At 42.1% G+C, this 17183-nt stretch overlaps 2 protein-coding genes across 2 annotated transcripts in view; one reads left to right on the forward strand and one right to left on the reverse strand.

Moving 5' to 3' along the window:
• Window positions 1-10605, reverse strand: part of LOC146960249 (cleavage and polyadenylation specificity factor subunit 3-like) — a 27258-nt gene extending 16653 nt beyond the window's left edge. The window contains exons 1-6 of the mRNA XM_085772494.1: window positions 10431-10605; window positions 4598-4687; window positions 4318-4468; window positions 2486-2661; window positions 1677-1835; window positions 782-928 (exon numbers count right to left, since the gene is read on the reverse strand). Coding sequence (XP_085628620.1) covers window positions 782-928; window positions 1677-1835; window positions 2486-2661; window positions 4318-4468; window positions 4598-4687; window positions 10431-10589 — 882 coding nt within the window. The 5' untranslated portion in view covers window positions 10590-10605. The remainder of the gene's footprint in view (window positions 1-781; window positions 929-1676; window positions 1836-2485; window positions 2662-4317; window positions 4469-4597; window positions 4688-10430) is intronic.
• A 429-nt stretch (window positions 10606-11034) lies between these two features.
• On the forward strand, window positions 11035-14410 carry LOC146960250 (disintegrin and metalloproteinase domain-containing protein 17-like). The gene is made up of 6 exons (XM_085772499.1): window positions 11035-11185; window positions 11292-11422; window positions 12183-12350; window positions 12907-12963; window positions 13931-14050; window positions 14213-14410. Exons 1-6 carry the CDS (start codon window positions 11035-11037, stop codon window positions 14408-14410), a joined length of 825 nt encoding a protein of 274 aa, XP_085628625.1.
• Window positions 14411-17183: the final 2773 nt, after the last annotated feature.

The following is a 17183-nucleotide window of genomic DNA, read 5'->3' on the forward strand; positions in this document are numbered from 1 at the left end:
ATATATGCGCTAATTTGCATACATTTCCAGAACAGAAATCTGAACAATGGATAAAGAACCTTTCAAAATTCTTGTTTTATTTTGTTGACATATCAGAGTCAGAAGTTTTTACAGAGGAGGATTTTGGATATCTCTTTTTATCACTCTGTAAATGAGAAAATACTGTCACCAAGTTTCTCCATGTTTTTATGAATACAATGTTGTATAAATCAGGCTGTGAATGATATATCAACAATCCCCTCTGTAAAAACCTTCAGAATATAGACAGGAATAAAACTGGAAGGTTTGGTGTCTTTAAGTGCCGCTGAAGTGGAGATTTCGGGTCCAGAGTCTGAGGAAAAACTCATTTTGAGAAAACGGCCTTTAAAGATTTGGACTGTAAAATTCCATAGATCATTAATGTGAATCGCACTTTTACGATTGGTCGCGGATACGGAGGAAACGACAATTTTTGGATCCACATAATTGTTCAGGAGAGAGAGGGAGCTTTACAGTGATACCTGACATAACTTTTGGTGAATTTAGGAGAAATCTACTGATGAAAGAGACAAAATGAAGTAAAATAAAAAACCTTAATGTGGATTTTCTACCATTTCTTTCCACTTTTCTGAGAGAAAAATAGCCCAAAATCTCAAAATTGATCAGTGCATGAAAAAACAGTGTTTTTGCCTGTTAGTGTGTCGCAATAAACCCAAAGGATCCAGGAACATCGCTTTGTGGATTTAATTAAATAGTGTGGATTTAAATAGTGTGTGTGTCTGTGTGTGTGTGTTGTTTTTACCACGTGCGGCGGTTTGAGCGCCCGGATGAACTCGCTGGTCTGCTGGTAGTCGGTGTGAGCGGAGAAGGAGATGTAGTCGACCGACATCTTGAGAGGAAGCTTCTGTCCCGACATGGTGGCGATCTCATCAGGCTCCGTCATGATGTGCTGCAACACACACACACACACACACACACACACACACACACACACACACACACACACACACACACATACACACACACACACACAGTACATTAAATAACCTGTGTGAAAAGTTTAATCATTTAAAATAATATAAATATATTATTAAAAGTTCATTAAATCCCAGCAGCACTTGAACGCAACACGACACACTCTTCTGATCGGTCCTACGTCGTTAACACAGGCGTCTGTCACAGATTCAGATTCTTGTTACGTAGCCACATTAAACTCAACATTATCAATAAAACTGACCGGACTGATCCAATACTGGGAATATCTATTGATGCCGATCAATAATATAATTTAAATAAGAGTCTTATTTCTGGTTTTTATTCAGATACACACACTGTAAAAGATTTTGTTTCAGCAATTACACTGTTCTCAGTCAGAGTTATTTGTGTTGTTGTTCTTGCCATTGCAGTTATTATCACCAAACTATAAGATACCGATTAAAGGAGAAGTTATGAATAAAGAAAGATGCATTTGGGGCAGACAAACTAATTTTACAGCTGTTATTGTCTATTTTTATTTATTGCTGTGATTGTTTATTTTATTTCACTCTCTCACTCTCTGTTGTTCTTAACTTGTCTCCAAAAGTGAGCACAGACCTGACATTTCTAAAACCAGTGGAGGAAACGTTTCACTTCCTGTGATAATAAACAAAAAAAAAAACTGCAGAAGGGACCAGAGGTGTCGCAGGTTCGATTCCCACCTTGGCGAGCGTCCCCTCCACGCAGTAGCCGGCGATGATGACGCCGTTCCTCTTGTCCGTGCACCAGCTCTCAAACAGCTCCCGGGACAAACCGCTCTGCATCATGCCGGGCGACGCCATCACCACGCTGGGCCCGATGTCGTCGAAGTGGTCCATGCTCTGACACACACACACACACACACACACACACACACACACACACACGTCAGAAAACAAACGACAACGACAATGGAAACAGGCAATAGCATACATAGGGTTGCAAAATATCGGGTATCGGGTAATATCGGAAACTTTCTATGGGAATAAACGGGAATAAATCCGAAATTTACAAAATTGAAGGTTGGCCCTTAATAAGCAATTAGTAATATTTTACTCAACATTCATGTTTTTGTTGTTCAGTAAAATAGCTGATTGTTCATACAAGAATTAAAACTTGATAAAGTTCTACTCACAAATAAATCTGTTGAAATGTCATGTTTTTTTAAATTGTATTGTTATTTTGCATGGATGTCTGCTTATGACGAAACAAAATATTTACATTTATGTTTGGATATGATACAGTTTGTTTAAATTACCCCAAATTTCCAGTTAATCCCCATAAATTCCCATAATTTCCCATAATTCCCATTTCCAATTTGGAATAAAAAACTGGAAATTTTCCGCCCCTTTGCAACCCTGAGCATACACAATGTATACACTGACAATACACTGACCAAAACAGACAAAACAGAAAACAAAGGACAGAACAAACCTGACGACACAATAAAACAGGACAGAAAAGTAAAAGTAAAAACAAAAACCAAACAAACCTTCAGGTTGCTGATGTGCTTGAAGACGAAGGGGTTGTTGATGTTGATGGCCTTGCGGATCTTGTCGTTCATGGCGTTGATGTAGGTCTGGTACACGGCCATGCACTTCCTGGCCAGAGACGAAGCGTAGAAGATCGGGATGTCGTGGAGCTCCGGGTGGTTCTGCCAGTACTCGTCTGGTCCACACACACACACACACACACACACACAAATAAAGTTAACGAACCTACTGCTATGACTATAGCGATTATGGCAATGGACCAATTTGCCAAAATGTTGAACTATCCCTTTAAGGTAAAAATCTTGCATAGTTCCTCTTTAAAGGTATAGTATGTAGGAATTCCCCCCATCTAGCGGTGCGGTTGCATATCTGAACGTATTCTTTATGTTGCATTCACGTGAAATCGGGCAGATGTCAGACAGACAACAGACGCTGCATGTAACAGGATAAACAAGTGTCTATGTAAACAAGTGGTCCGCCAGCACGAGGCAAAACAATACAGGCGTGACAATATGTTGTCATGGTGACGTCGTATTGTTTACCCGACCCACGTTTTACCGGCTTTCTCTCGTCGAGTAAAATGACATCCGGTTGGTTTGCCGACGGCCGTCTGCCTGACTGCACCTGAATGCAACACCAGTGCGTCCGTCCTTCCTCACACTACACAGTGGCAGGGCCGTTGTATAGGGGAGAAAGGTGATGATAACTCTAGGGGCCCAGCGCCCAGTGGGGCCCATAAAAAACCCCAGTAGTCTAATCTTTGTATGACTGATTTATTCTGTGTAAGACCCTGACTAATACTCATAGTACACTGTGAAAACTCAACATCTTTCCAAGAATATTTGTCTTATTTCTTGTCCAAATGTCTCATTTCTAGTCAAAGCTAATCTCTTTCCACTTAAAATAAGACTCATAACCTAAAAATTAACTTGTTTTTAGATAATTTTCACTTGTTTCAAACTAATTTTCACTTGAAATAAGTAGAAAAATCTGCCAGTGAAAGCAAGTTTTTTGTGCTTGTAATAAGGAAGAAAAACTTGTTCCACTATTATATTTTTTCTACTTATTCCAAGTGAAAATATGCTTGAAAGAAGTAAAAAGTGTCTAAAAACAAGCTACTTTTAATATTCTGAGTCTTATTTTAGGTATAATGATATTTGTTTTGACTAGAAATTACATTTTGACTAGAAATAAGACAAATATTCTTGGTAAGATACTTGGGTTTTTGCAGTGTAATGTTGCATTAGCATCAAAACAAGGTAGGCTACTAGGCTGAATAAAAAATGATAATACATACGTAGTCTAAGAAATAAAACTGGAAAAGTTAGGGGGAGGGGCCCACTTTAGTATTCTTTAAGGGGGCCCAGAATTCCTAGCAACGGCCCTGCACAGTGGTGACAGTTTTAACAGGCCGAGCCGACAGCTCCGCTGAGTTTCCGTGGTTACCTACGGTCACGATGCAACATGGCCGCCTCGGTTCGGTGCGTCGCCCACTTATGTGTTTGTAACGACTTGTAACAACTCATTCTAAGGTACCAGAAAGCTTTCATTTGTATGCGGCTGTGATTCGACTTCAGTGAAATACGTATTTATGAAAGCAATATTTGATTTTTGCTACTAAAAAGCCAAATAAGTTACACACTGGGGCTTTAACGAGTGTGTATGGTGAATGAAAATGTTTGCTGTGTGATCCATAGACAGAAACACGTCCCTTAGTTTAATCTTGTAAATAAAACTTGAAGCCTGAATTTATTTTTCCCTCAGCTGAAGGGAAAGCGCCACTCTTAGGTCGCCGTGTGTCGTCATGGCGTCGTTGTTGCCGTGGTCTCACCGAGGATGAGCAGCAGCTCCTGCGCTCGGCCCAGAGCGAACACGGGGATCAGACATCGACCTTCTCTGTTGACGATGTCGTGGACCGTGTTGCAGAACCGAGCCTCTCGCTCCTCCCGCTTCTCGTGGATGTGAGTCCCGTAGGTCGACTCCTGACACACACACACACACACAACAAACACACACACACACACACACACACAAACACACACAGGTTCAATGTTAAGTGTCTGTGCTCTGTGTTTAAATAAAGATTGAACAGGTTGAACGGCTCCACTCACGGTGATGAGGATGTCTGGTTTGACGCTGGGGATCTCCGCCGCCATCAAGTGTCTGTCCTCCTGACGGGAGAAGTCTCCTGTGTACAACAACTACACACACACACACACACACACACACACACACACACACACACACACACACACATATATACAGGGATGCAAACGGGTCAGGACCAAAAAAGAGAGGTATTGTCTGGCGGGGGGGGGGGGGGGGCTCACCATTAACAATATCACAGAAAAGTCAATTTCCAGTAGTTCAACCCCAACCAAGTATTGAGTGCATATAGATGGACAGTTTTCAGAAGGCCAACATTTCTATATTAAAAATGCTTTAAAAAAATAAAAACCATTGCAATATTTCAATTTTGGAGATACTGATTTTTAGGTCTTCACTGAATGTTAGTCATAATTATTACTATTAAAATAAACTGAATAAATAAAGACATGGGATGTTTCATTCAGTGTGTAATGGACATATAGGCCTATATAATGTGTTAGTTTCACTTTAATTGAACACATTCTACATCGCGGAGGCGACGTCTTTCTACTTAGGGCTTCCTTCACCTCTGAAACGGGGCAGAGCTCCATGGAAACACCTGCCTGACACAGCAACGTAGGGAACCGTGCACGTCCGTGGAGCTGTGCGCCGCGGACGTGCACGGGGGGAAAAAACGGCGTCGCCGCTTTGGGTAACGTGCGTGCATGTCGCGCGTCTACATTGGAGGTCGGCTGTTATCAGTATAATCAGAGACCATGAATGAGTTCGCCTCACGTGATTGTCACTGTCAGCCTGTTAGAAAAACATTTTACTGACCCCAGCTGAGACGCTGAGACCCCCCCCCCCTCAAAACAAAAACTCTTCGGATCTGAACGATTCACACAAGTCACCTAATTGACCCTTCGCGTAAGCCCCGCCCCCTTGGTTACTGTTGCTACGCCGGGCAAGCTTTCACTCCCAGCCATGCTCCTGGCAATATTTGGTATCGATTTCAAAGGAAATATCAGCAAATTTCTGGATAAACTGTTCTGAGATAATAGAGAGAAGAAATCACAAAGATCATTCAGAGTTTTCAGTGACGTGACTCGCGCAGGAGGATAAAACATCTGTTCAACGACACGACTGGACAATGTACAGAGCAGCAGTAAGGGCCGGTAATTTTACCGTCTATCAACCCACCAAGACTTAGGTCATCTCACTGGTCATGAAACGTTGTCAAACTCTAAGTTTTTGGGCGATTGTGAACCACATACAGTTTTCGCTGCTGTTTTGTTTTCTCCCACCGCTGTATCAGTCAGTGAAAGCAGTCCCTGCCTGGAGGATCCCTCGCCTAAAAGCCCAGGTAAAAGCCCTAAAAGTACAGCTGTCATTTCGGAGGTGAACATATGGTTTTCCCCATATCTACACTTGCTCAAGTCGAAAAAAAAAGTCCGCTCATATCTGAACATCTCTATATTGCTTCTGCCGCCGCCGCCGCCGCCATAGTAGCAGCAGCAACAACAACATCCTTCTCTACAAACAAATGTTTTTCGTCCTAGTCTCAAAATGTGTCCACAAAAGCAAACGTAATGACTCACTGCGGAAAGCTTGCCAGGCCTATAGTTACGGTTGCTAACGTAGGATTGGACAATAGCCGTTTGTGGGAGGAGTTGGCGAAGGGTCAATTGGTCATGAAAAAAGCGAGTTTCGCTTTTCGGCGCGCTGTTTGCATCCCTGTGTGATGTTCAGGGACAGTCAGGACAGTCTGAGGACTGACAGCTCTGAGGTTGAAGTTTATATTAATGCACCATGACACCGTGGCAGGTCTCTGTACTAGGGATGTGAATCTTTGGGTGGCTCACGATTCGATTCCGACTTTTAGGGTCACGATTCGATTCAAAATCGATTTTCGATTCAACCGATTCTTGATTTTCTTTTTGCGATTTTTAGTTTGCTTTATTAACACCAGACCATGTGAAAACGTTGAATGATGATGATGTCTACAGACTATTATATCAGAAGCCATATTTCCCCCCAAAAAATGCACATCACATGTTTCAGATTTATTCAGCAGCAATATATTCGAACCATTTTAAAGTTAACTGCTACATGAAGCTGATTTTATAGGCTACTCTCTTTTCAAAAGCCTGGACTGAAGGATGTGAATATTTGGGTGTCTCTTCGATTCAAAATCAGTTCTCATGCACATGCACATGGACATGTAGCCTATCTGTAACAAAGGCTGCTAAAAAAAAAAGAAAAAAAAGAGACGGCACTCTGCTCTCAGGCCAGCTCACCTGCAGCCTGTCTGCAGCGCCACAGAGGAGCTGTCAGAGCTGCTGCTGCTGCTGGTCCTCTCTCTTCAGCCTGCTGTTTGGCTGCACTTTGTATGAGTTTAAAAAGTGAAGATCTAACGTCACCTGAGCACCGATCAGCTGATCCAGAGCGCAGTGGATGTGGCTGCTCACACCGTGTCCTAACTGGATGCGACGCGAACGAGCGTCCGACAATCGCGTCACATCTGACGCTCTCTGTCCACACTGAATCCGTGCGTCTGTGGGAATGGAAGCACATCAGCTGTGCGCTCGCCCGCTCGACAGACTGGAGACGTAACTACCCGGTTAAAAGATGGGTGAATTGTGCCTTTTAAACAGAAAACAAGTTTCTTGAAATATAGAGCCAACAGCAAGTTGTCTCTATAGTGTAGGAACACGAGTTGTAAAAAACATAATGCAGGGTTTTCTGTAACATTATAAGACGGCGCACCGCCCCCCGCCCAAGATGAATGAAGAGGCTATTAAAAAAAAAAAAAGGTCCGCTAGTCTCCTTGAAGCGGCTGTTATGTGTCTCTCTCTGGCGGTGTCAGCTGATGTGCACATCTGCAGCAACCCAAACAAATGCACATGTTACTGTTGACTGGCTCTATTCCAGCCACATGATTGGTTCGACGCGGTGGAAATCTCATTATCATTGGTTATTTGTATTGTCTGCCAAAACATGGATGAATGAAACATATCGACCACGTCTCATATTTCTATTGAGGAAAAGTTATTTCACAATTTATAGACACAACACCGACAAGCACTGAGAGCCGCATGTTGCAGTGACGTTATATAGGCTATAAAAAAAAAAATCCGCAAATAATAAGCCGACGAAAAGGTGCAACTTGCCACTTAACTTCTTGTCGATGTATTATTTGCGGGGGCTTTCGGGGGATCTGCTGACGGTGGAGGATCTGGGACTGATTCACTGTGGACCACCACCAGTCTGATCAGGTCCATCACAGCACAGCAGCTGCAGCACTGCCCCGCTGTCACATTACTCTCGCGTATCAGCTCAATCTGTTTACATTAAACCGACATAAGGAGAATTATGAGAATTATGATTAAAAATATATTTGTTTCGAATTTTGGCCCCTGGATCATGATTTTTTTTTTGGGCGCATTCTTGGTAAAAAAAAAAAAAATCCTCTAAAAAAAAAAGACAGTTGGGATGCATAATGTGTCTCATAACAGTATACTGTGCGTCACGCTAGGGGTCGGTGGTGTTTTATTCTAGGGGTCGGTGGCGGCTGTGAGACAGCAGCGGCTCCACGGTGAGGGGGGGGGGGGGGGGCAGCTTCTGCTCACCTGACTCTGTGCAGCTTCTTCATTAAATCCAAACAGTCCGACACAGCGACGCACTGCTCCTTTGACTCTAAAGTCTCTGTAGCTCATCAGCCCGGAACTCGCCGACATGGATCAGAAGCGACGGCGGCGTTTGGCCTCAGTGTCTCGGACTTCCAGAGCAGCTACAGAGCAGCGTTGTGACCTCAACCATGGTTGATGAGAGCAGAAATGTTGTTGTAGGCCGGTGCATATTCTCATTTGTCCAGGTCATAGTATTTCAAAGGAGGTTAAATCGAAAGCAACTGGACTTATACTGAGTCTCCAGACCAGTTAGTTGGACCAGTCCCAGCCTGGTCAGATGCTACATGAACTGATGAAGCCTCTTGGATGAGAGGTGAAACGTCTTCCTAGACAAATAACTAAGTCCAGTTGAACCTGCTTTGAAAAAAAAAAAAAGTTGTTGGCGGGCTCGTGAATTTTTTTTTGACACGAGTCAAAAAGAGCGATAAACCGCGTATCTCGCGTTTGGTCGCGCGTCACAACTCGAGCGAAAAAAAAGCGTTCCTCGTGTTTGGTGGGAAGCCCCTTGTGGGTCTTCCCACCAAACACGATGAATTAGACGAAGACGCGAAGGTCCCGTCGCACAAAAAGAATCGCGTGTATTGCGTCGCAAAAAAAAAGAGTCGCGAATACCGCGTCTCGCGCCTAATCGCGTCTCGCGCCTAATCGCGTCTTTGCGTTACGGCCTTTTACACCGCGGACGTAACGAATAAACGGTGACGGTGTGAACGAACAACATAGAACAGGACCAGACGTGGCGTTGTTTCCTCTTTTCACCGACAGCTCCACTCTCCCTTACTTACACTAACTACTGTTATTGTTGAGGCCAGAGAATTGTGGGATTTGTAGTTTTTGACCAATCGCAGGTTGTGCTCTTTCTTTTTGTGATTTTCCTGGTTCACACATGTATTTTTTTTAGGGGCAAATGCGAGTGAAATGCTCGCCCATGGTGGGCATAAGAAAATTTAAGACCTGTCTAAAATTATTTAAGACTTGAACACAATAATTCAACAAATTTAAGACATTTTAAGGCCTAAAATTTAGATTTTCAAATTTTAGACTTTTTAAGACCCCGTGGATACCCTGTTATTTCATATAAAAGTTTAAGTGCATGCATATTTTATGATGCTGTGTATTTCAGGTGTAGGTTAATATACACACACCTCAGGAGGCCTGTTGACTGGTTAAAACAAGGTAATCAGTAGATGGGAATTAACTTCAGATTTAGTCACGGATCACCTTCAAACTCTCCTTGTCATGATATTTGAATTAATTATACATCAACACCAGCATATATAGGATTAACACAACATACAAATGAATAAAATGATCTAAAAGTATACATTTGTTTATTATTAATTGGATTATTCAACAAAATGTTAAAATTATAAAACCATCCTTCAACTTAAAGCCCGAGGCGACGTCTTTAAACAGTTTATTTTGCTCATCAAATGAAGAGAAATTGACTCTGGAGCCTGAAGTCTGTGATTATTGATTAGGATTTTCAATCAATCACTTTTTAATCAAAACACAGCTGCGTTTTAATCTTCACTGTTTCTGCTCCAACTAAGATAAATAAATCATAATAACATCTGTTCTTTGTCGCAGCAGAGAGAGTGAATCACTGCGATTCATATGTTTATAATTTACATAATGTGATATTATGTGATAATGAAGTTTAGGTGAAGAGGTGCATTCTGGGAAATATTTTTTGTGAGTTGATGAAATTACTTATCAATATGCGCTTCCATTTAGACATGATGACGATAAAGTGCAGGACAACACGGTGTTAAAAACAGTTTCTTTTTTTAAAAGGATTTGTATTTCCATGCTTTTATTTTGAAGGGATGCTGCATGTTTTAGAAGCCTTACTTCTGATTTCCTGTTTGTCAGACTCAGTTTATTGATCTGGTCACATCGATTATTGATTGAAATGTTAAATTTTTCTAATTTATTTACTTTACGTGTACATACTTTCTTTTCTTTGTCTTGTTTATTTGATGTTTGTTTATTTTATTTCATGCTCTTATATCTTATGTTTTGTATTTATTTATATTTACAAGTTTACTATTTGCCTTATTGGTTTGTACATCGATTTATTTGCAAAATAAAGTAAAAAAGCAATAAACAAAACACCAACAGAGGGTTGAACAGCTGAGTCATGTGAGTGGCGGTGAGCGTCCGTTACCTTGACGCCGGCGATCTCGATCATGAACATGGCGGCGCCCAGCACGTGTCCGGCGTGGTAACACCAGAACTTGATGCCGGCCACTTCCTTCACCTCGTGGAAGTTGATGGTCTCGATCTTCTCCATGCTGTCCTCCAGGTCCGTCTCCGTGTAGAGCATGTCGTCTGCCGAGATGTTACTGTCACACACACACACACACACACACACACACACACACACACACACACACACACGCACACACACACACACACACACGCACACGCGCACACACACACAGCATCAACACACACACACGCACACACACAGCATCAACACACTGCTGTGTCACAGCTCCACCTGAGCGACAGGCAGCATCACTCCCTCTCTCTTTGTCAGCTGTAAAGTGACTGAGTGTGAGAGTCTGTGAGGGTCCAGATACTATAAACATGAATGGAACAGCACCTACCCCCTTTCATGTTACCTTGACAACAACATGTTGACTGATAATTTACAGTCTACTTTCAGAAGCACAAGGTGTGTGAGGGACAGACTCACAACAACAGATGCTCTTGGATCAGATCTGATCAAATCATCTAACAATAACCAAAAAACTACACATGTTGTTATGTGTGTTGTGACAGGAAACAGCAGCGAGTGTCCTCCTCCTGAAAACGCTCCCGATAAGACGGCGTGTCTGGACAGCGGCGAGTGTCTGGACGGGGAGTGCGTTCCTTTCTGTCAGGCCGTCCTGAAGCTGCAGCCCTGCGCCTGCAACGGTAACGACCACACCGGCGTGAGACCAAGGTGGTGGTGATGATGATGATGATGATGATGATGATGCATCCGTCTCAGTCTTGTATCTGTTCCCTCTCGTCTCTATAGAAACCAACGCGTCGTGCAGAGTCTGCTGCCGGAGCACCAGCGGCATCTGCGCCCCCCACCAGGACAAGACGGGCAACTTCCTGTTCCTGCGTAAAGGGAAACCCTGCACCGTGGGCTTCTGTGACGGAGCGGTGAGTGGAAACACACACACACACACACACACACACACACACACACACACACGGCAGCTTTAAAACACATTGAAGACAAACTTCTAGCTCAACTACTATGAGTGTGAAAACTATTTATTTGGAACTGAGTTTAGCTGTAATCACAAAGAAATGGCTTAAACCATCTGTTGATGAATGGTATGACATCACACTCATTCCAAATTTGAAGACATCTGAAAGCATTGGAAAGGTATATTTCCCTGAAAAGCCCCTCTTTTGTTTAAGTTTTTGGTTAATTATTTATTTCCTTGTGTTATTATAATAGAAAACACCCCATGTTCACGTGTTATTATATAAAATGTTTTGTAAAAGGGGGAAACCCCCCCCCCCCAAAAAAAAAACACATTAAAGACAAGCGGGATGTGAGTGTGTGTAGGTGGGTTTACATGGAGACTTTTTCCTCTTTCTGATTGAATCCTTTCTGAATGAGTCTTTCAGGTCAACTGTTTACATGATTTGATTTTATTGTTTTATACTTTTGATCGATTTAAGAAAAGGTTTATTCTGCCTCTGTGAAACCGAATGAAACTTGATTTGGTTTGGGCTTGTTTGTTGTGATTGAGCTGTTTATATGGAGCATTTTCATTCAGTTTGGACTCTAAACCGAATCTAATCTGAATATTTGGCTCCATGTAAACAAAGCTTGTGTGTGTATGTGTGTAAACACAGCTTGTGTGTGTGTGTGTGTGTGTGTGTGTGTGTGTGTGTGTCTCTCCTGCAGGGGAAGTGCATGAAGCAGGTGCAGGACGTGGTGGAGCGTCTGTGGGACTTCATCGACAAACTGGACATCAACACGTTTGGGAAGTTTCTGGCCGACAACATCGTGGGGTCGGTGGTGGCGTTCTCTCTGCTCTTCTGGGTTCCTATCAGCATCCTGGTCCACTGTGTGGTGAGTCGCTCCGTTCTGTCTCTGTCAGGAACTAAACTAAACTACACTCAGTCACACTGTCTGACTGACGCGTTACAGAGATGTATTACGACTAATACTAAGGGATTAAGGTGCTACAGCCAGAATCTGAAGATGATAAAGTCTTTCCTGTCTTTAGTCTGTATAGATCAGGTGGACAGTCATTTAAATATATATTTTACGGAGCTAATTAATTTAGTAGAGTAGAGCTGAGTTCTGTTTAGTTTACTCTTGTCTTTTCTTCTTTGCACTAAAATCAACACTGCCAATTTGTTGTATATACATTCGTACATAGCATTTTATCTGCTATTGCTATTTTGCTATTTTATTATGTATAGTTTGTTCTTTATATTCGTATCCTATATGTTGTTATCGTCACTGTAATGCTGCTGCTGCACTGTAATTTCCCAGGTTGGGATCAATAAAGTATATCTATCTGCCTGTCTGTCTGCCTGCCTGCCTGCCTGCCTGCCTGTCTGTCTGTCTAAACAACCTCCTTCAGGATTAATAAAGTTTCTTCTTTATCTTCTTCTCTCAGGACAAGAAGCTGGATAAACAATACGAGCAAACCACAAAGTCTCTGTTCTTCCCCAGTGTGAGTATCTGATTGTGTGTATTTTAGGGATGTCACAATTACTTGTTTTTCACAATTAATGTAATGAAATTGCAGCAAAAGGAGGAAATATGTCTGATACGAATCATTACCTGGGAGAATGGAGGCTCTCTGCCTTCCACCTAGCGTCTCTTGGCTGAAAACCAACCTTGTAAGATCAGAGCCTCCGACCCGGTGTCCCAGCTCTCGTCTCTGCGACACCGCCACACAAACGTAACCCGTAATCTCTTGTTTATGACAGATAAGACTACACAGATATACACATGGTAACATGGTAGATGATAAATAACGTTATCCACCGCTCCATGGATTGATTTCTCACCGGCTTCGTTGTTGAAAACAAACGCACATGGAGGAGAGGAGGGTTAGAGACACAGAGAGTTCATCTTTAACCATCAAACTAGGGATGTCACGATTACTTATTGTCACAATTAATCGTGGTATTAAACGCCACAATTAATCAATCGTAAAGATTTCTAAATACTGTCACTCTCCAAAAAAGATTGTCGGAACCGTATCGGCAGATGTGGCGCCAAAGTAAAGGTAAATGCACAGAAACTGGTCCATTTACCTCACGTAACATTAAATTGGTAGGAATTTAAATGTCAGTGTGCCATTTGTAATAATAAAATGTAAAAAATTATTAAAATAAACTCAAACATTTGGTATAGATGACAATTAATGACTTCAATATTTCAAATACTTCCTCTGGGGGAGTAATAATTGGTCCTATATTAATAGATACTTAAAATATTTTGTGTATATTATCAATAATGTAGTTATATTTTGACTATATTTGATTTTACACATTCATATATAGTGTTGTGAAATTAATTAATGCATAATAATCGTGGTAATCGTACTACCGTGATTATTTATCCAAGAAAATTTATAATCGTGACATCCCTACATCAAACTCAACTGACTCTGACTCTGTTCATTTTCCCAGAATGCCAAGCTCCTGAGCAGCCTGGAGTCCGCGTCCGTCCGGATCTTCAAGCCTCCGACCTTCCCGACCACCAACCTGCGCTTCCAGCCGTCCGGTCCGCAGCAGACCAGCACGCCGCCGGTCTCCGGCTTCGGCTTCGGCCCCGGTCCAGACTCCTGCTGTCATCCTCCTCTTCCTCCTCACCATCCTCCTCCTCCTCCTGCGGTGGCGGCCCCTCCCCCTCCCCCTCCCCCTCCTCCCCCACCTCCCCCTCTGGACTCCCCCCGCATGGCCACCATCCAGGAGGACCCGAGCTTCGACTCCCACCTGGACGAGGAGGCGCTGCAGGAGGCGTTCGGCCGCCCGGCGCAGCGCTCGGAGCAGCGGCGGCGCTCCTTCGAGGACCTGACGGAGACGAGCGCGGTGAGTCGCAGCGAGAAGGCGCTGATGTTCCGGCTGCAGAGGCAACACCAGATCGACACCAAGGAGACGCAGTGCTGAGGGACGGGACGGGACGGGACGGACGGTGCCCGGTTTGTCCCGCTCACGTCCTCCTGTGCTGGTTTCACAAACTTTTACGACTTATTTTATTTTTTATTTTCTTAAAGCGGCTCCGTCCTGAAGCCGCCGCACTGACGCTTTGTTGCTGCAGCAGATCTCAGTCTGATCACATGGAGACACATTCAATCAGAAAAACGTTTTTAATGAATTTAATTACAATCAGAGTTCAACCGATTATCGACCGATATTTCCCTTTTTTTTTTTGATAATCGATATCGGCCGTTTTTTTTTCACCGGTAACCAATAAAATAAATGTATTTTTAAACGCATAAACGCACTCCTTTGGCTCTAACGAAGCCGTCTCTCTTGGCTGTTTAACAATGTCCCAAAGGTTTTCACAGTGAACAGAAACAAACTGTTGACTGTATTCAGTCTGATCCCTGGTGTGTTATTTTTAAATTCTGACACCAAAGTTTTCATTTTTACTGCAAATGAATATCGGTTAAATATCGGTTTCCTTGATTACTAATGATCGGTATCAGTATCGACCCTGATAAAACCATATCAGTTGATCCCTAATTATAATAAGAGAAAGAAAAAGAAACAAAACGTCTCCTTCCAGTCGTCCTCCTGTGTGGTCAGACCGTGGTTTCAAATCGCTGCTCCGTCCGTCCTCTCCGCGTCTCTTTAACGTCCTTTAGTGACTCGAACTAACATATTGTCCTGTTGAAGCTGTGGCAGCGAGGGGCCGCTGCTGGGTATCGAACCTTCTCCAGGTATCAAACCGTCGTTGGTGCTGATTGAACGGTGCTCAGATCAGATGTTGCTTCCACAATCAAACTGTGTTTAACTGTGGTGATCGATCATCTGGTCAATACTTTTATTCGTCCAATAAAATGTCGCTAAAGCTCCGATTGGTCCCCGCCAGCCACCGTACAAACTCAGACCAACTCGTCTTCTGATGACACACTACACGATACGACCAGCAACTGTACGCTCCTACGTCCGTTTTTAGTTCTTGAACGTCCCACCAAAGATTTTTTTTTGCTCCTGAATGTTACACGTTTATTTCTGTTACATAAAGTCGTCGTTCACTTTTATAGCTGAAGCCCGGCTCTCGTTTTAGTTCCCTAAAGGCCAAATGTAACGCTTGTTGTAGCTCAGTCATCAGTCAAACTGTTGCTGAGTTGAACTTAAAGTTTTAAAAAGGTTCAACTTCAATATGACAATCATTTATGTGCACGAGTTTCTGTCTAATGAGAGAAAAACATTTATTTCTAACTGACGCTATTGAGACAAAGTGTTTGTCACCAGCATTTTATAGAAACAGCATCAACACAACATGTTGTAATAATGGATAATGTTGTTAAAAGCTTTAGAAATATTATATATTTTTTATCACAACAGCACAAAAAATGCCAAAGATTTGACATTGTCAACTTCTAATTTGTGGTTATTTGATGTTTTTTTTTTGTCTTTACATCAGAATCAATTTTTACTGTGTGATAGACTAATTGATTAATTAATAGTCAAAATGATTATTAGTTGCAGCTTCAAAAGGTCAAAGTGCACTGAGAGTCAATGACACGTGCAGCTGCCAAATAAAAAAACAGTAAAAGTCAAAAACACAGAGGTCAAAGTTTTATTTTTAAGGATCAAAATGTTTTTATATTCTATAAATGATATTAATAAAGTACAAATAGGGTTAAAATAGGTTTGGAGAGTTTAAAGGGTTAAAAAGTGTTTCTGTTTTAAGACTCAGTGGGAATCGAACCCTTGAACGTGACAGTGTTAAAGCAGATATCAGCTTCACGGCCGTTTCGGCTAATGCTGTGTTCAAGGCAGGCTTTTGAAACCGTAAGTTACAGCTTCAAGTCACAACTACGACTTGGTAGCGTTCCAGGTAACCCGTAGCTCGTGTTTTTACCGTCCTGTTGTCTGTGAAAGTTCCCTATAACGGCCACTCATAACCGTGAACTCGTACCAGATCGAACTGGTATGACTTCACAGGAAGGAAAACACAAAGTACGAGTTTCCTTGAACGCACCATGAGTTAGCAGCCCCCGCCCTTGTCAGGCATCAATTGGTCCTCGTGCTACGTCACCACATTCACGCGCATCCCTTGGCTGCACACACAGCCCTTCATGCCGTTCTCTCCCCTCATTGGATAACACTTGTATCCCACAAGGAAAATTTTCTCCTCGGGTTACAGCAGAGTGACGGAGAGACTCGTGTTTAGGCTGAAATACTTCATGTAAGTGATTGCTGACGGAAAATAGGACTATTTAGGACTTATATTAACAAAAGCATTCCACTGATATCTGCTTTAAGTGCCTTCAACTCGACCCACTGAGCTACATGACACCGTATTTTATATCACATAAATGTTCATCATCTCCTTAAAACCACTAAAACCTGTCAATCAATTTTATTTACTGTGTATCACATCTGCAACAATAAGCTGATTAATTGATTGAATGTTGATCAGCAATGAAACAAATAATTTCAGTCGTTTTTCAGTCAATAATTGTGATTGATAAATGGATGGCTCAACTGTTTTTTTTTTTTTTTATAATAAATTGAATATTTGATTGAAGGGACTTTTGATACATTTTAAGTTACATTGGGCATTTTTTTTTTTTTTTTTACTATTTTGTAAATTTTTATAGACAAAATGTTAAATCACTTAATAAAAATAAAGGAAAAACTTAAAACTTCAGTATAAAATTGTCCTAACCTAAACAGTTTTAAAACACCTCCCTGTTATTTTATT

This window comes from Trachurus japonicus, unplaced genomic scaffold (assembly GCF_045865225.1).
Source record: "Trachurus japonicus isolate A0001 unplaced genomic scaffold, Traja_1.0 AP030535.1".
NCBI lineage: Eukaryota > Metazoa > Chordata > Actinopteri > Carangiformes > Carangidae > Trachurus > Trachurus japonicus.